We start from the raw sequence: 20,114 nt of genomic DNA, 5'->3' as shown, positions 1-20,114 counted from the left end.
TCTCAAATATATTTTTTTACTTCTCAATATCCTGAATACCCTCCTACCACTTGCTCTTTTTTGTTCCATTCCTAACAACGTTCTTTGGGAAACCCTTGAACAAATTTCTTTTCTGAGATCTAAAGCTCTCTAATTCTCACTGTTGGTTTGTAATCTGATTTTACCCTACATCTGATTTTACTACAAGCCAGTAAACTAATCTGTTACCGTTGCCTGGATACTGAAGATACACTGTTCTTGGGTCAGAGGCCAAGGACTTTATTACCCACAGCAAATCCAGCAATGTGAGCACAAGCTTAGTTGTGCTGGTTCTCCTTGGTCCCAGGTCTCGCAGGGCAATGCAGAGGGCCCAGAAACACTGCGTGCAGTGAGTTGTGTCACAAAGAAAGGAACACTGAGCTTAGGGAATCCATCACTTTTAAAGCAAGCAATAGGTAAATCTGCTAAACCTGCTGATAGTCTTGAAGAAAAACATTCTCTCATTCCTCAAGGTTTGTCACCATAACCCTGAGAAATGGCCAGGACAAAGGATGGTCATGCAGACTTTATACTTGCACAAAAATTAACTCAAAATGGATCACAGACCTACATATAAAGGCAAAACTGTAAAACTCCTAGAAGATAACTTTGGAGAAAACCTAGATCAAGCTGGGTATGGCAATGACTTTTTAGAAGCAACACCAAAGGGACAATTCATGAAAGAAATAACAGATAAGCTTCTGCTCCGTGGAAGACAAGGTCAAGAGAATGAAAAGCCACAGGCTGGGAGAAAATATTTACAGAACAAATATCTGAAAATGGACTCATCCAAAATATACAAAGAAGCCTTAAAACTCAACAATAAGAAAATGAACAGGCCAGTTTAAAAATGAACTGAAGACTTTAATAGACACCTCACCAGAGAAGATCCACAGACGACCAATAAGCACATGCAAAGATGCTCTACATCATACGTCATCAGAGAAATGCAAATTAAAACAAGGGTGGTCAAAATCCAGAACACTGACAGCACCGAAGTGCTGGTGGGGATGTGGAGCAACAGGAGCGCTCACTCGTTGGTGAGAATGCAAACGGGTTCACCTTGGAGGTAAAGACAGGCACTTTGGAGGACAGTTGAGAGGTTTCTTACAAAACTAAACATACTCTTACCATACAATCCAGCAATCATGCTCCTTGGTATTTACCCAAATGAGACGAGAACTTATGTCCACTCAAAAATCTGCACGTGAATGCTTATAGCAGCTGTCTTCATTTTTGCCAAAATTTGGAAGCAACCACGATGTCCTTCAGTACGTGAATACATAAACTGTGGTCCGTCCAGACAATGGAATATGACTCAGCACTAAAAGGAAATGAACTGTTAAGCCATAAAAAGATATGGAGGAAACTTAAATGCATAATACGAAGTGAAGGAAGTCAATCGGAAAAGGTTACATGTGGTATGATTCCAACTATGTGACATTCTGACAAAGGGGAAACTATGGAGACAGCACAAAGATCAGTTGTTGCTAGGAGCTGGGGGGAGGGAGGGATGAATAGACAGAGCGCAGAGGATTTTTCAGGCAGTGAAAATACTCTGTGTGAATCCATAATGGTGGATTCATGTCATTAAACAAGTGTCCAAATCCGTAGAATAAACACCACCAAGAGTGGACCATAATGTAAACTATGGACTTTGAACGATTATCATGTGTCAATGTATGTTCGTTAATTGTAACATACTAGTCTGGTACTGGATAATGGGGAGGCTATGCATGTGTGGGGTTAGGGATGATATGGGAAATCTCTGTACCTTCTCTTCAATTTTTCTGTGAATCTAAAACTGCCCTAAAAAATATAGTCTCTCTCTCTTTTTTTTTACTTGTACTACTATTTATTTTATGCTGAATTTACTCCCAGGCCTTAAGCTTTTGTTTCTTTAGTTTCTTCTGGGCTGCCTTTTTCTTCTGTGCAACTTCCTCTTCTGAGTTAGGAACAACCTGCTCTTTTTCAGTGAGGACCATCTCAGTGTGGAGGGAGAGCTCAGGGATGGGTTAATCTGCCCTTGAGCTCTGTAAATTCTACACTGCATCTGGGGAGCTTCATTCCTCTGGATGTGCTCAATGACCAGAGAATCTACATCTAAGCTCTTAAGATCAGCATTACTCTCTGCATTTCTAAGCACGTGCAGCAAAAACTCAGCACTCTTTTTGGGCCACCAACTGTGTGCCCAACCACACTGTTGGGCCAGGGCACACTTGCCAACTCCACCACTGTAATGACAGAACGGGACACATTGCTTCTTTAAAGTGACATCTTTCACACACTTGGTGGCTTTTCAAATATGCACACTCCTGATGGCCTGGGAAGTTTCATGAGTGTCCTTAAAATAAACATCAAGATTTGAACCCCTTGGTTTGCGTGATTGTGTCTGGTTTTCTGGGTCAAGTGAGTAGCAAACCACTTTCAGAGGTCACCTCTAGTCGCTTTTGGGAAGAGGAAGAACAGAAGCTCCTTGGAGAATTCATGAGAACTCAATCTAAGGTCTCAATTTTTTTATAAAAGTCAAGAAAAAAAGGGCTCAATGCCTTTTCCTGGGACACGTAGCACGGTGTGTAAGATGCCCAGGAGTTGGGGGGGCGGGATGTAAGATGCCCAGAGCTCAGCTGTCACTACAGCCATCCATTACTGTTTTCCCCGTGTGGTGACACAATTGTCGGTTGTTCCTAAGTCACACTAAGCTCCATGAGTACCTTTTCCAAAAGGACATCTTTTGCATAGCAAAACAGTAGGTTATGTAATGCACAGAAAGTTTCTATAAGAAACTGCTCTTTCCAGAATCGGGCCAGCTTGCTGTTGAACAGTCCCCGCTCTGGAAGGAGCATGCACCCCCTGCGCTACCCCAAAGGAAACAGAGTCATGAGCAGATCCCCATGCTGACAAGCGTTTCTGCCCAAAGGAGTCAGTAAACGAGGTCTGATCATTCCACTCTTGCACCGTGGATGTAAATCTATGATTATCAATTTTTTAAAAAAGTGTTTGGGTGTGTGTATTTGGGGGGTGGGGAAGAAGAATCCAGATCTGCCCAGACATTTGAAAGGAAATCACATACCAGTGTGGGTAATATGACATTGTTTAATATTTTTCTGGATAGAGTATTTATCTAAATCTCTATCCCCAAATTTGCCCTCATTGCTTACTTTAAAGAAAACTGTAATGAGATCTAGCCCCCCACCCAAATTATTAACCCCTCATAATGGCGTGCATCTGAAACTGCTCCTTCAGTCCACTCCCAACTCTTACTCTGTCCATTCTGTGACCCCAAGCACCTTCCGCATTCATGTCCTGTGGTCACCTGAACCTTCTTATTTTCACCTCGGCCACTCTGTCCCCACCAAGACCAACACTCCATGGTGATGTATCTCACTATGCCCCATGGACATCTTGTTTCCTTGTAACCGTAACTGCCACACATTAAAACTACAATTTCATCATGATACGTCTTTTTGTCTTCTGGAACAAAGCTTCTCAAACTTTAGGGTACATCAGGGGCACCAGGAGAACATGTTAAAATGCGGTTTCCTGGGCACTGCTCCCAGAGGTTTGATTTACGAGGTCTGGGGTGAATCCAAGAATGTACATTTCCATTAAGCTCTCGCACTAGATGGGATAGTGATGCTTCTGTTCCACAGAGCACTCTGTGAGTAGCTCTGTCTAGAACATCTGGGTAATGAATAAACCCCTCAGAGTAAAAGTTAAAAGGGCCTTTGAGGATACCTCACAGAAGCCTCCTACCTGAGCTGGAGTCCAGGAAGGACACCAAACGATATCAGGACTGAGTACCCCTTCTCTTGGATCCTAGATGATGAGTCCCCAAGGAATCTAGATTATACCTGGGGAGGAGGAGGAAGGGGGAAGAGGGGAGAACCCTGAATTTGACTGAGTCTTTAACACAAAAAGACTAGCTCTAAACTCGAACTGACTGAGTTAATTTTGATTGACAAATTCAAGTTTTCCCATATTATCCAAAACAGAGCTAGTGAACTGAATTCAGTTAAAGAGGAATGTACATTTACGTTTTTAGCTGATCTGAGTGTAGTGAATGTAAATTGTGTAATCCATGACACTAATTATAGGTATTTGTATAAACAGCTTACCACATATACCCAATTATGCAAAGTAACAGCAATGTTCATCACTAAATTAGCACCCAGTTAACTTTTTTTTTTCATTACAATATTAAACAATATCCATACAGGTTCACTGCTGGTAGTTTGCTACTTAGAAAGCACAGTTATCCTTGTGTGACTTGAAAGGAAGAAATGGTACTTCTTGGGGATCACCAAACAATTCAATAAGCTATCTCTAGACTTTCCCTATCCACTATTAGCATCTTTCAAAAGAAAGATTAATTAATTCACTTGATGGTCATTTCTAAATGCTATCTAGTAAACAGAAAGAAACAGTACATGATCAAAGGTTTGAACTGATCCAGTACCAGACTGCAAGTAGTTTTAAATACAACAGGAAACAAAAAAGTACGTAGTTTAGGCCAACGAGTACAGGGTGTTCCAGCAACACTAGATGTGAGCACAGAGCAATGAAAGCACAGGCCCCCCCCCCCCAAGAGTACCAGGCTCTGTCACAGTCACTAGTGCCCCTTTACTTGCCTATTTTGCTCTTCAAAAACACTAGACAGGCACGATTTCTTCATTCACAAATCATTTTGTTTTCCCTCTAAGAGAACATTATGTATGTTCTTGGTTTTAGAATTCAATGGATTACCCCATGCGAGGATGAAACCGAATCACTTGTACCTTCCCAAATCTTTTTAGGTCTCCACTGCCTGGTCTAGTAGCCACTAGCCCCATCAGGCTATTTAAACTTAATTACAATTAGACAAAATTTAAAAACCAGTTCCCCAGTTACACCAGCTACACTTCAAGTGGCTGCTACATCGCGCAGCACAACTTCAGACCATGTCCGTCATCACACAACGTTCTACTGGACTGCACTTACTGGGCCGTTCTTACAGAACAGGCCACCCAGCGGCCGCATATGAGAAAGGGTGACAAACTCTGGCAAACAAGTACTGTCTTGTACTTGTGCAAGTACTCAACATGCACACGATGCTACCTAGCACTAGTAAGTTACTTACATTCTCTTTGTCAATGCAGTCTATACTAGCTTAAAGACTGACCTCTACTGAATATGGCTTTAATTGTAATATGAGCCAAAGTAACCACACTTTTATGTCTTGTTTGTAGCAGAATACAGGGGTTGGCAAAAGTAGGTTTACAGCTGTGAGTATGTGAAATGGAGATTATTCTTGCATTATTCATTTATTATTGTATTATGTATTATTACTAACCTACTTTTGCCCACCCCTGCATATGACTGGGAATGCATAATAAAAGTACCTAGATAATAGCAATAACAAAATAATCAACTCAATATGGGCAACATCTTAAAGAGGCTTACCCTCCTTCACTTTCCGCTTCCTCTGAACTATTACTGGTTCCTGAACTTTGAGCTGTGGCAAGCCTTCTTTTCCTAGCTCTGTGCTGAGGACTAATCCTGTGAGCAGCTGTCTTCCTTCCAAGTTCACCGTGTACATATTCCTCCAGCTTTGGAATGGTTTCTTTAAGAATTCTGATTTCCTCTTTGAGTTCTTCCATATTTGTCAGTAACTCGTTTAACTTCTCCAATATCTGAAGTTGCCTTCCTTGAAAGATCGCTGCTGTTCCTTGGCCATTATGCATTTCATCTTGCAAGGTCGCTGAACCAAACACATTACCCAGAGAAAGAAATTTAGGTAAATTCATTGCTGTCCTTGGATTACGAACCTTATGGTACCACAGAAGAAGCAAGCTGATTCCAGTAGTTCCCACCATGATGCCAAGTATCAGTTCTTTGGTTGTGGAATGAGGCATTCTTGGCTTTTGTTTCTAAAATTAAAAAGCATAAATGTAAATAAGTGTTGTTTCTGTCTTTGCTCAAAACAAAAATATTAGAGCTTTGTCAATCAACGAAAGCCAAGTCTACATATATACACACACAAAACAACTTGATAAATCATGAATCATAAACTAACATATATTACCTTTATAATATATGTAGCCAGGTGGAAATATTTACTTTAAGGATATTACTTAAGTCATTGTAAAGTACCAACTTTAACTCAGAGCTTGTATCCTAATGACTGACTTCATATTTACTCTGTACTATACCTTTTTAAAGGTGTGGTAAATAAACATAAAAGCATCATTGTAAATTTCTGAAAAAACTATTTAAAACTTCAGCCCTGGCTGGTGTGGCTCAGTGGACTGAGTGCCGGCCTCAGAACCAAAAGGTTGCAGGTTAGATTCCCAGTCAGGGCACACGCCTGGGTTGTAGGTCAGGTCCCCAGTAGGGGGTGCATGAGAGGCAACTACACATTGATGTTTCTCTCCCTCTTTTTCTCCCTCCCTTCCCCTCTCTCAAAAAGTAAATAAAATCTTTAAAAAAAATTCAAATCATGCTTAACTGTGTCTGAACTTTTTATTTGTATACAAGTAACTAGTAGTCTTACCTACTCTTTGATAAAGGCTATAAAGAAGCTCTCTCTTAGCACATTTTTATTTATATTTAGAGTGATAAACAACATTTTAATACCCCAGGGCTCTGAGATACAAAATACATTAGAGAGCTTCGGCAAGTCAGTGACCCAGCCCCCACCCGTGTTTTCCAACGTGGAAAGCAGAAATGCTACCAGATGTGCAGCCCTCGTCTGCTTTCTTCCCATGACCCGAATTCGTCTGCTCCTAACGTTTCTATTTCTGTCTAAGGTCTTAATGCTTTCCTTTCCTTCAAATTTTCACTTTAAAAGAAAGTAACAAAATGTCATTTCTTTGACTCTTTTTCTCCTTCTGAAATTTCACCTTTTTGCATTCAAGGCCCAAACTCTGGCCCACCTTATAAGGCCCACAATATACCCTCAGGTACTTCGACTAAGTAACACCTAATCTTTCTTTGGTATACCCCATCCTCACCAGTTTGATTGTTTATCTCTGCTCTTAAAGCCAGGAGGCCATTAAAGAAAAGCAATAATAATATAAGGCCCCCTCTCCTTCTGAGACTTTAAAATGGCAATAAGCATTTAGAACTATGAAAAACTTAAGTAATTACAGTAAAATACAGTATTTTTTTTTACAGACTGAAGTTTCCAAAATTGATTCCCCATCAATTTCCTCTATTTTATAAAAAGATAAACACCTGCATTAAATTTTGTTAGCAACCTGGGAGAAATGGTACAAACAATGGTGAACCATTAAAGAATATTAATTTGTAAAATTTTTGGTTTGTTTTTCCTGACACTTTCTCAAGGAGATTATTACAGCACTACCACCTATGATCCCCAAGCAAAAGGAAAGAAAGGAGGTAAATTCTTTAATCTCCCCAGGTTTACAATTGGAGGCGACATCTGGACTATGGTACAGGAAGGGGGAAACCAAACAGAGCCTGCTGGTCTTGCTGAGCTGAACAGAGATCAGAGTTCAGAAAAACTGAAGCACCTACAACTTGTATGGCACAGGACTGAAGATGGAGGTACGCAGAGAAATAGCTCCAGAAAGATGTATAGGAGTTGCCTTGAATCTTTAATTGAATACCACTCAGCACATGCAATTTCCAGGGAGCTAGCTATAAGTTTAAAGCTAGCTTCCTTAAATTCCTAAAGATTACACAGAATTAAGAAGTGTTCAAATTCCCACCAGCCAGACTGCACAGTGCTTATGAAATACAAGAGGCTTTCCACAGGGAACTCAGAAAGGTAATGCAATGCCTTGGTAATGCTTGGTAAGGAAGCTAATGAACCCTAGAGATAAGGCTACTTAGACTTGCCCTAAAAGAGCTTTAAAATGATCTTCTGAAGGAGCAAACTTATTCACAAACTTATTTCTTATTACTTATTCACAAGTAATTTAACTGACTTCAAGAGAAAGAGAAAGCCCAATAGTTTTTAAAGAAATAAGAAAAAAATCCAGGACTCAACAACACGAAAGTCATGAATGTTGATCACCAATCAGAAATTACTAGACATGCATACTCTGGTTTCTCTTCAGATTGTATAAATCTTCCGCCTTTTACTAAAAATTTCTAGACATGCAAAAAAGCAGAAAAATGTTAAAACTATTATTACAAATATGTTTACTATTTCATATAAATATTCAAAATATGAAGATAGAAGGTGTTGAGCAGAACCAAACAGAACTTCTAAAGATAAAAAATAAAATACCAGAAATAAAATTTTACTGAATGAGATTAATATCAGAAGATAATAACATGTTGGAAAAGTCAGTGAACCAGAAGACATAGCAATAGAAACCATCTGCTATAGGCTAAATGTCTGTGTCCCCCCAAAACTCACGTTGAAATCCCAATTTGCAAGGTGATGGAATTAGGAGGTGGGGCCTTTCAGAGGGAGAGCTCTCATGAATGGCATTAGGGACATTATGAAAGGCACCCAGAGAGATCCGGTGTCTGTTCCACCATGTGAGGTTATAGCAGGTGCCATTTATGAATCAGGAAGTGGGCCTCCGCAAGACACTGAATCTGCTTGTGCTTTCACCTTGGATTTCTTAGCCTCCCGAACTGTGAGTAATACCTTTCTGTTGTTTATAAGCCACCTAGCCTATGGTATTTTGTTACAGCAGCCCAAGAGACTAAGACATCATCCAAAATGAAACCCACAGATTCAAAACAAAACAAAACCCAAGCAGAGCCTATGCGGCAATATCGAGCAGTTCCAAATATATATAATTAAAGTTACAGGAGAGGGAGAGGTGAGATTTGAAGGAAAAATGGCTAAAGACTTTCCAAACTGTACAAAACCTATAAACCCAGAGATCCAAGAAGGTCAACAACATAATACAAGCAGAATAAATAAAGGAAACCAAAGCAAGGCACAGCATTATTAAAATGCTGAAAACAAGTGATAAAGAAGAAATCTTAAAAGTAGACAGTGGGGGGGAGATTTATTATGTATAGACAAAAAAAATTATAGCAACCTTTGTCTCAGAGACTCAACTCTGAAACTGTTCAAGTAAGAAACAATGACAGGACATCTTTAAAGTACTAAAAGGAACTATTGACTTACATTTCTATACGTAGTGAAATATTTTTCAATCATGAGGATAAAGTACTTTCTCAGACAAAGAAAAGTTAAGAGAATTCATTGTCAGCAGACATGCACCATAAGAAATGCTAACAGAGGTTCTTCAAACAGAAGGAAAAGGATAACAGACAGAAACTTGGGCACTGGCCAGAGGCTCAGTTCATTAGCTCATTGTCCAGATATGCCAAGGCCGCAGGTTCGGTCTCCAGTCACAGTACAAACAAGAAGCAACCAACAAATGCATAAATGAGTGGAACAACAAATGGATGTTTCTCTCTCTCAAAATCAATTTAAAAAGACTATGTGGGGAGAATGGTACCAAATGATGGAGATATAACAATAATTCTGTCAGCCAATGGAAAAGACCCAATTTTTTTAAAAGAAGGTAAATCAATGAAGTAAAAGAAAGATTAGAGAATGGCTGCAGCAGTGAACTTGAGAAGGCAAAGGTGTTGAATGGTCTCCAGTGCACAAGTGTGGAGGTTGACCTTTGATGGAAACAAACTGTTCACTCACAGTAATGAAAGACAAGGCAGACCACGTGAGCAGAGTCAGGAAGGTGGGGAGATAGGATAGTGGGATCTTATGAAAGTTCTCTTTTATTGCTTAATTGTTCCAGATGAAACAGGAAACAAACAGCTGAGAGGATGGGGGGAAGGGATATTGGAAATACACAAATTCTGAATGCAATTTGGACATTGTATGTCCAAATTTGTCTTCCTTTGATTTATATCCTATGATCCCACATACTCAAGCAAAGCATTATCGCTTCTTACGGCCAACTACTGTAAATGTAATGTTTCCAGTGAGGCCCTATGAAAAAGTGAGAATAAGAAGCAAGAGTTGCTTCTATTTTTAAGAAGTCTGCCTAAAAGAATGTCTCTCTTTGGGCCCTGGCTGGTGTGGCTCAGTGGCTTGAGTGCCAGCCTGTGAACCAAAGGGTTGCCGGTTCAATTATTCTCAGTTAGGGCACATGCCTGGGTTGGGGATCAGGTCCCCAGTGTGGGCTCCATGAGGGGCCCTGAGGGGCAACCACATATTGATGTTTCTCTCCCTCTCTTTCTCCTTCCCCTCCCCTCTCTCTAAAAATAAATATTTTTTAAAAAAATGTCTTTCTTTAGATTCCTAATATATTAGACCGTATGCATTGAATATAGGGAGTATCCTATTCAGATACCCAGTTCATTACAGGTCTAAGTATAAAAGAAAAGGACAACTGATTTTAAAATAATCACCTGTTAGAAATTGCCACAGATATTGGTCAATATTATATCTAAGAGTGTTAAGAAACTCTTCTGAAGCCAAGGGTTTCAGTAGAAAGTCCATGTGCTTAAATCTACCTTACCTGACCTCAGGGTCCAGTTTATGTGTAATTTTTTTAAGCAAAAAGTATTTTTACCTTATTGGTATAACTGTGAACTGAAAGTCTAATCATCTATCCACTCCCATCCCATCCAGGAGACTTGTCAGCAGTAGATTCAGATCAATTTGTAACTTCAGCTAAAGCTGTAGGTCATTATTACTAGTTGTTAAATGTTATTTCCAGAAAATAATCATATCACAAAACTAAATTATGTTAAAAGCCTATTCCAAAAAGCCGATGGTACAAGAAAAAGCCACTATATGCCCCTGACTTACATATGCATACATCTAATAATCATGCATCAAGCTTGATTATCTTGGCTCTTTTTGGGGGAGTAACAAGACTGATACAGGATATTCATATGCTGATGTAGAAGTCTATAAAAAGAAATATTTCTATTCTAATTGCTTTCTTGGCTCACCCCTGCTGGGCCTTCCTTGAACTTTACATTAAATAACATAGTGTAACTTAAATTTTTTTTCATTTAATAATTAAATAAATGGAAATCAAAATACACCTAGGAAGATCTTATCCCTGAGATGGTAGCAGGTTTAAACAGGTGGAAAAGAGTATCAAATTCTGTTTGACCTCCTTAGGAATTATGTGGACCATCCCCACACTGTCTCTTGGAGGCAGGTCCTTTCATCATCTCTATTTTGCAGATAAGTAAACTGAGGCATGTCAGGTTATTCACTGAGGGGTCATCCAAGAAGGAAGGGGAACTGTCACCCTTGATAACTACTGAATGCACTGCTGCATGATGAGGATTCAGAGCACAATAGCAAGGTCATGAAGGAGAATGTTGACTGTGCAAAAGATGTTTGGAGCTGAGATATGACTTTGGAACTATGAATATCAACTGGAAAAATCTAGAATCAATAGAACAGGTATTGGTTAATAACCAACAGACACTAATAGCTACAATGAGACTAATAACCACAACTAGAGACTAGTAGCTAAAGCTATGTTTAAGTTTCATATCATGTATAGAATAAATGTGCTTCTAAGCAAATAGTTTGAAAAATGCCACTCAAAAATACTAATGTAGAAAATTTATAAGTCAGAACATTGCCTACCTGCAGTATACTTTCAAAGGTTATATTACATCACTTATATAACTTTTATATGTTTAATTATCAAATTAGTATATACTTGCACTTTAGTATAAAAACACAGTTTTCAAAAAACCTCTTGACTAGATAATCAGATGCTAAGTATTATTCCTGTTACAAGTTTCAGTTTGTAAGGTGCTAGTAATAACAATGGAAATTGACAGGCATTTTAATATAAATTTTTGGCATCTAAAATGAATATGTAATTAATTAAAGGTTATTTAGAGATGAGAATCAAGAATTCTACTGGAATAAACCATCAAAATGTTAATTCAAAAGAAATTTCTACACTGAAATTTCTCCATAGAATATCATGAAGCATTAATTTCAGAAAACTAATTTTTATGGTCTAGTTTAAATTAACTTTTTAATAAAACTTACGCTTTACTAAGTTAATTATAAAGTTTTCAGCAATATCCAGCATATATTCACTTATTTCATCAGCAGATTCTTAGGAAGCAATACATAAAATGTGTAACTGGTAAAGTGAGGTATGAAGAATTTTGCAACAGGGGTAAAGAAACATTATGGGTTATAGCTAAGTCTGAGGTTTAAGTTTCCCTAGGAATCGCTGAGACCTGGAATTAGTGATCACATTCCCCACAGCGACCTGAATAATCTGATAACTTTTAAGTGAATTCCAACACTCATATTTCATCAGATTTTCATAATTTGCCTTATTTCATAATTTTTTAATCAAGGACTCGCTGATATTTGGCTTATTTGCAAATGTCTGTCGCACTGAATCGGCCCTACGTTTTGTGTAAAAGTAGAAAATCCAAGTTTGTTTGGTACACAACAAAAACGTTTGTTGGCGGCCGAAAGTTAATACTAGGGAGCCGAGGTGCGAGGCGACCCAAGTGTCCCCGGCAGAAACTCAAACTCATCGGGGCTTGCGGGGACCCGCCGGGCCGAGGCGGCGACCCGCCCACTCCCCCCCGCGGGGTTGCAGCTTCCAAAGGGTCCCCACTGCCCCCGGGAGAGCAAACAGGCGGCAGCCAAACCCGGTCCGCGAGACCCGGAAGTGCATGCCCACTACCGGAAGTGCTGCCTCAGCCCTCTGCCCAGCCCCGGGCGCCGCTGGTCTGGGCCAGACGAGCCGTCCACTGCCCACTTCTGCACTCACGTGTGCTCGCCGCGCCGGCTTCTCCGCGGTCGGAGACCGGGGGTCTGGTACCGGGAACCTGCGGGGAGGGCGGTGGGAGAGAAGCGGCCAGCGGACGGTAGTCCTGCAGCCCGTAGGTCCTGAGGTCCAGCGCCAGAGGCGCCGCGTCCTGCCCCACTTAGTGGAGGCGCCGGGGGAGGAGCCCGCGGCCCCTCGCCCTTCGGGTCCCGCCTCTAAGCGCCGGGTGTTAACTCACCTGGGGCGGGTGCCCCGCTCTCCTTATACCGGGAGGGGGAATTACAGCTCTCCGTCCGGCCCCTCGGGTCGTACCGGACATTGTAGCCCGGATGCTTCCTCCCCTGGAAGCTCGCCCCCCCCCCCCCCACCCTGGCTCAGGGCCACCCACGGTCGGCCCCCGGGGAGACTTGGTGTCCACTTTCCCCTCCCTGCGCGATCCTTCCCATCGCTGCCGCTCCCCAAACCCCTCCCCTCCCCTAGTGTTACCCTTTTGCGCCCCTCTCTAGGCACAACCTCTGCGTGGCCGGGACAAACGCTGGTGTCTTCAACTAATTAGCGATGGCCAAAGCCACGTTTTCCTAACTTCATTTTAACTCGTGTCTTTTAAATAAGCACTACCAACTTGCCCCCCCACCCCCCACCCCACCGTTCTAAGTTGTCGTTCAGGTGAAAACCACCATCTTCTCAGAGGCTCAGCACTTGAGAGTTAAGCTTCCCGTTCTGTGGTTTGTATAATGAAAATAAAATTCTGCCAAATAAACTTTTAACAACTTGCACACTCATGCTCTTCTGTATATCCCTCACTTTGAGCTTTAAATTCAGGCTTGCAGAGAACTTAGTCTTGATTACTAAATTCCCCACCAATGGACTGAATGGAATTGAAAATGGGTACACTGATTCCCAATCAGAGCACACGCCTGGGTTGCAGGCCACGGCCCCCAGCAAATGCACATTGATGTTTCTCTGTCTCTTCCTCCCTTCCCTCTCTAAAAATAAATAAAATCTTAAAAGAAAATGGGTACACTCCTCTATCAAAAAACCAAGAGCTTCTTCAGTAAAAAAAAATCATAAGGCTAATTTTACAGTCTATAAAAACCTTATTGATGGGAATTCTGTAGAATTTTTAAGATTATATGGGTTTTTGAGCTTTGAGCTGCTGCATTCAAGAATAAGTAAGCCTAGCCATAGTCATTTTATTAAAACTAAGTTATGTTTTGGAAGACACAGACCTTAACCTCTAAGATTTGAAACTAGTAAATCACTCCTAAGAACCACTCTCCAATGCTATTATTGTATTATGGTTTGCAAAGTTATTATAATGCTAAAATTTGCCTTAATTAGAATATAATGTACATCTGTCATGCATGATGATAATAGTTTAAAAAAACAAAACAAGATTTTGTTACAAAAAAAACTTTGCTGTTTCTCCAATACTTAAAAGGAAGCTTAAAGCACCTTCAGAGTTAAGCTTTTCCAGAAGGAGCCCGCTGAATTCTTCACTGCTGCATCCCCAGCACACAGCACAGAAATCTTCGATATAAATGTGGGGTGTGGGCTGAGAACAGGGCCTTACTGATTCTGCTCCAAGAGGAAAGGGTAGCTGGTGAGCTGTTACTAACTAGTTCTTGAAGTTCAGGAAGTAGGACAAAATAGCTGGACTCTTTATCCCTGTGTAACCCCAGTTCCTCTGCCTGCTCTCTCCAGTACCTTTGATTCTGTTCTTTGATCAGTAAAATTACCTGAAAGAAACTCAGGTAATGGTAGCCATTGTCTTCAATGAAGTTAAAGCTAAGTAGCAAAGAGGGGAGTTACCTTTACAGGCACTTGTAGGGATTATGTAAAAAAGAAGAAATGACTCCCCCCACCCCCCACCCGCCACCCACTCCCGACCTTTAGTAGGAGTGTAGTCTTAAAAGAACTTCTGAAGGGGGGAAAAAAACCCACTTGGAATCTCCAAGTGGCTGTGTGTCATACACTGAATGTGCTCCCTGCCAATTCATGTTTAAGCCCTAATCCCCAATGTGATGGTATTCTGGAGGGGGCCTTTGGGAAATAAACCGGTCATGAGATTGGAGCCTGCGAGCATGGTGTTAACGTAATACCTTTGTAAGAAAAGTCAGGGACCAGCGCTCGCTCTCTCCAGTACCTTGTGAGGGTATAATAAGCCAGCCGTCTGCAACCCAGAGGAGGATCCTCACCAGAGCCCAACCATGATTTCACTATGATCTGAGATTTCCAGCATCTAGAGTTGTGAGAGACAAATGTTACTGGAGCTGCCCAGTTGGTAATTTGTTACAGCAGCCCAAAAGAAGGCACTATAATTCATCAAAACCAGCACAGCATTCACAATCACCAGGCACCAGTGGCCTGCAGGCTCTTCACAATTTGTCGCCCCCTACTGCTGTAGCGTTCCCCTACCACTCCACCAGGCATCATCCTATATGGCTGCTATAGCCAAGCTACTTAAAATCTTTCCATAGGCCACCATTTGCTAGTTTCTGTGTCCTTTACAGGCTGCTCTCTGCGCCTGAGTACCCTCCTCTTGGCCACCTGTCAAACCCATCCAGTCCAGTCTGCTTTTCTTGAGAAGCTACTGTACCCATTCTCCTCTTCCCCAGAAGAAGTACTCAATCAAAACCTCTGTGGATATAAAACTCCCCTCTGAGGTCTTTCAGCACGCCGCTGTCACGTACACCGTATTACTACCCTTAGATGACGACTTGTGTCCACAAGATGACGAACACCTCAAAGCAGGGATGTGTTTATCTTCGTATCCTCAGTGTCTGGCACTGCACATACTTCCATTAAATATTTGAAAACATTTCTGTGAAAGTAATATGTGCACTCAAGAGAAAAGCATTAAGAAATTTGCAGTCCTTGCCCTGACCCGTGTGGCTCAGTTGGTTGGGTATCATATTGCAAGGAGAGAAAGGTCGCTGGTTTGATTCCTGGTCAGGGCACATGCCTGGGTTGTGGGTTCATTCCCCAATCGGGGTGTGTACTGTTTCTTATGTTAATGCTTCTCTCCCTTCCTCACTTCCTTCCCCTCTTTCTAAAAATAAGATATTTTTAAAAATTGCAGCCCTTTATATAATAATAATAATATAAGTATATGTCAAAGGTTCGGGGGTTTTGTTTGTTTTATTTCTTGGATTTTATCCAAGTGGTTTTATTTCCAGGAAGCAATTAAATGACAAGTTAGTTTTAGCTCTATGACAATTACCAAAATACTCTATGGTTAATTATTCTTATAGTTCCTTGTGTAATTATTTGCAGATCCTTGTATCACTTATGAACTTAGTCAATAGACCATTAAAAGAAATTGAACTGTTTCACTTCCGAGATCAGTGAGATCGGGTGCGTTCAGTGTGGTTTGGACATAAACAGAAATTGAACTGTTCAGAAGGCAATCAAGAGTTTTGCCTTCATTCCTTGGAAATATATATTTTTTTCATTCTAGAAATTGTATCTGGGTTTTACTTTAAAGCTCAGGAAATGGTGATAGTCAGATATTACAACTTACACTACATTACATCTTCTAATTTACAGCCTGAATTTCTTCATTTGTAAACTGAGGGCTGATCTGTAAACATAGTAACACCAGGTCATCTCCAACTGCTACCTCAAAACAGCAAAATATACCTTTTTATTCCAAATGGGATTAAGGAAGTATTTCACTGCTAAATAACTGAAGAAATTATTTTAAAGTTGAGAACACATTAAGAGAACGAGTCAGAGAGCGAGCGGAGATAGGTCCAAGTCCTCCTGTTCCGACAAAGAGCGGGGGTGGAGGAGGGAGCCAGCCAGGCCCGACTGAAGCTCCAAGTTCCCCTGTGAACTGGACAGATAGCAAACAATGGCAGCTACAGCAAAAACCATGCCTGAGTTTTATGGTCAGTTCCTGCTGCATTCTTTACATGAATTATCTTCCCACCAATCCACTGAGGTAAAGAAGAAACGTTACAGGCAAGGAAACAGAGGCTGAGAGAGATGAAGAAACTTGTCTCTGGCTACACAATCAGTTTTAGAAACCCTGTGAACCACTCCCTGGGGGCCAGCTTTTACTGTCTGTGACGGCATGTTTGAAGGGGACTCTTCATAGCACCTTTCACAAGCACCTCACAGCTTCTCACGGAGCAGTTCATCTTTCCCTGCTCTTCTTGCTGGAGGGACGGAATCCGTAGACCCGAGCCCTTAACCATGGAGGGCTTTTCTGTGGCGTTTACCATTATCTCTAAACCACCAGCTGTATAATTGTTGTGGGTCTACCATATTCAGATTAGGCTAGGAATACAGTCTAGGGGAAAGAGGAAAAGGAATACTATGTCTAAAACATTAAAAAAAAGTTTCCCCTAGGACAATTACCCTGCAAATTTCTGAAAAATAACTATGACTAAATTGGACCTTCCATGGCAAAAATGCTTTCTTTGAAAAAGGCATGAGGATAAGTTTATTAAATATTTCCATAAGACTAAGTGAATAGTGTAATAAGTTATTAATCACTTAAATATAAGAAAATAGTTGACCCAATATGCCTGTACTGAATACATCAGAAACAGTATATAGCAATATATGCAAGAAAGAAAAGTTAGCAACAATATTTATATACTGTTACTTAGCAATTCAATGTTGAATCAATTCATTAAAAAGACATAACTACCACATTAAAATACAGAATTCTTATTAGAAACTTTCTGTTTTGTTGCAGAAATTAAGTTTTTGATAAGTGAAGAAACAGTCATTTTCAGAAAGGCTTGTGTCTTGCCCAGTTGATACTAACCTCGTTCAATGATTATCGGCAGTTTTTTCGTGACACGTCAGGGTAGGAATAGTTCAGAGCTTGCTTGTTCAAAGTGCAACCTTGGATCCACACTAAAGGAAAGCAAGAGATTCAAAGCAAAGAGTAGTTTTGCCCCTCCCTTCTGCATTCTTTCTTCATCTCGAGAGAGAATGTTCAAGGATATCCTTGACCATATACATGTTGGCTTCACAAGTTAAGGTCAGTTTCATGGTTTGTGACAGAGTAAAAATAAGTTGAATGTTCATCAGTTGGACAAAATGTTTTTACAATATGTGAACTATTAAATGCGTGAAGTTTGTAAAAGAACTACCCATTCAGCCAAAGGGCTCTTTGACTTTTTCATCGAGGGCAAAACAACTTCTCCAACGCTCCTTAAAAAAAGACGATTCTCATAGTAATGACATTTACTCTGCCAGCAATGGACACCTCCCATTTCTCAAACAGAAGGGCGTCAAGAGGAACTTTTCCTCTGGATGGAATGACTGGCCAGCCACTCATGGTGCACAAAGCACTGAAGGGGTGTCTGTATTTGATTAATGCAAGACTCGCAACAAATTACTTAAATAATTTAGATATCACATACTGAACGGCAATAAGATTTTAGAGTGACAGAAGCTTACATGGCTTTCACTGAGTATTTCATTGTGAGGCTACGACTTTAGACGCAAAGGCACTCCCATCATTTTCCTGTACTAAATGTTTGTGATTATGCAGCTCTGACCATGTTAGGGACCACTATTTTCCCCACGTTTTTAAGATGTGGAATCTGTAAATATCTTTCACTAAAATAATATACTGTAGCTTAGGTGATGGCTTCAAAATCATCCATCATCTAAATGAAAATGCAAATTTCAGTTGATCCATGTAATTTAAAATACTTTGGAACCACGAATTAGTCTTCCTATAACCACGCCTCCCCTCTCCTCTTTACTAACTGATCTCACACTCTTCACTACCAAACACGTTAAAAGTTTTCACTTGCAGACTTCACTTCCTGACTTCCCTCTCTTTATTAGTCCACTGCAGAAACCACCAAACCCTCACAGAAGCTGCTTTACCCAAGGAGGACAAAGGTCTCCTAGTTGCCCCAAAAGAGTGGCTTTTGATCTCTGTAGGACAGTTTCTCAACCTCAGCACTTCTGACTTCTGGACTGGAGAGTTTTTTGTCAGAGGGCAAGTTCTCCATCATAGGTGTTCAGCAGCATCTTTGGCCTCCACTCACTAGTCGTTGATAGATTTATAAATTAACACGTAACTTAGTAGAATCCTAGCCCTTAGTTAATAGGAAATAGCAAAGTCAAACACAAGTCCATTTTCCTAGAGAATTACCGTAAATAATGCTTGGGTCAGCTTGTTAAGCAATGCCCCAACATTGAAAGAATATGCTGTAAATTCTTAAGTCCTATGTTTTGAATAACTTTTCTGAAAAACGTGGGCCATGTCTCATTCATTTTTCTACCCTCAATATTGATATTCAGTAATCTATATCTTAAATGAATGAGGAAATTAATGGATAAATTAAAATATCTAGATATCTGAAATCTTCCATTTTCAACCAGAAGGTTTGGCAAGTTTGCACATATGCCTATGTGATTGCTTTTTAAAATTTTTAATTAAATTTAACTAATGCAAGAAAGGTAGCTTATAGGGGAGAAGGCACCAGGGGTCACGGAATTCATTGTAGGGAGGCTGAGAATGGAAAAGTGAAGTTTCCAGAATTCCCTGGAAACCTTTGACTCCACCTTGGAGACCTAAATTTTACCTAAAGCCAGCCCTGTTTCTCAAACTACTTTTCTTATCAGAATATTACTATCTACTGTTTGGAATTTTTTCTAAATATATACGTACTTTAAAGTGTTTTAGTGTCACTGGTTTCTGCTTTGCAAGCCCCACTAAATCTTTTAGGTAGCATTTGTAATTAAGATGGCAAACTGAACTGAGATCTTTACGTGAATATAAATCTGCTGGGCTCATTGCTGGTTGTGTAGATTCTCGGACCACCAAACCCGTGAGGTTCTGAGTTCTGAGATGGGGTCCAGAAATTTGCATCTCAAAATGTTATCTTGAATGGATGTCGCATGGACCACCCTTTGAGAAACAATGCGTGGAGCGATGTAGGTGACGATCTACTGCCGAACTTGTAAAGTAAAATGAGATCAGGAAGCTTTGTTTTAGAAGAACTACTGCTGACTCTGTTCTTTATCCATTTTTGGTCTATTATGCAAAAAGAGGTTCCATGACCCTGTTGAAAAAAAAAAAACAAATGAAATTCTGTTTCTGTAAATTGGGCACTTCGTTAGGGATTCTCCTTCCAATTTCCCCGCCAAAGAGAGAGCCATCACAACATGGTTCCTTCTCTCCCAACGTTAGAGGAAACGGCCCTGCTTGTTCAGCCTCTTCCAACAGAGGCGCTCCCCGCTCTGGGGCCTGTTTGGCAGCTCTCAGCACCCACGCGTTCTGGAAAGACTTCATGGCCTGAAATGAGGTGATCCTCATGTGAGCAGCACCTGCTCTTCGGTAGTTGGCTAACATGTTTATCGTCATCATCTAGATTAATCCATTGTGTCACAATTGTCTCTGCT

The 20,114-nt window shown here is 40.6% G+C and overlaps 1 protein-coding gene across 2 annotated transcripts in view; it reads right to left on the bottom strand.

The window, feature by feature from the left end:
* Positions 1–17,641, bottom strand: part of RMDN2 (regulator of microtubule dynamics 2) — a 63,373-nt gene extending 45,732 nt beyond the window's left edge. Inside the window, exons 1-2 of one of the 2 annotated variants that reach the window (XM_028516331.2) lie at positions 17,512–17,641; positions 5,461–5,927 (exon numbers count right to left, since the gene is read on the bottom strand). In XM_028516331.2, the coding sequence (XP_028372132.1) occupies positions 5,461–5,912 (452 nt within the window). In that variant the 5' untranslated portion in view covers positions 5,913–5,927; positions 17,512–17,641. Of the gene's footprint in view, positions 1–5,460; positions 5,928–12,734; positions 12,857–17,511 lie in introns of those variants that run through there. The other variant, XM_036027875.1, reaches the window with a different exon arrangement.
* Positions 17,642–20,114: the final 2,473 nt, after the last annotated feature.

The sequence above is a fragment of the Phyllostomus discolor genome, chromosome 6 (genome assembly GCF_004126475.2).
Source record: "Phyllostomus discolor isolate MPI-MPIP mPhyDis1 chromosome 6, mPhyDis1.pri.v3, whole genome shotgun sequence".
Taxonomy (NCBI): domain Eukaryota; kingdom Metazoa; phylum Chordata; class Mammalia; order Chiroptera; family Phyllostomidae; genus Phyllostomus; species Phyllostomus discolor.
The sequence above is the reverse complement of the archived record's forward strand: the minus strand, read 5'-3'. Positions and strand labels throughout refer to the sequence as shown.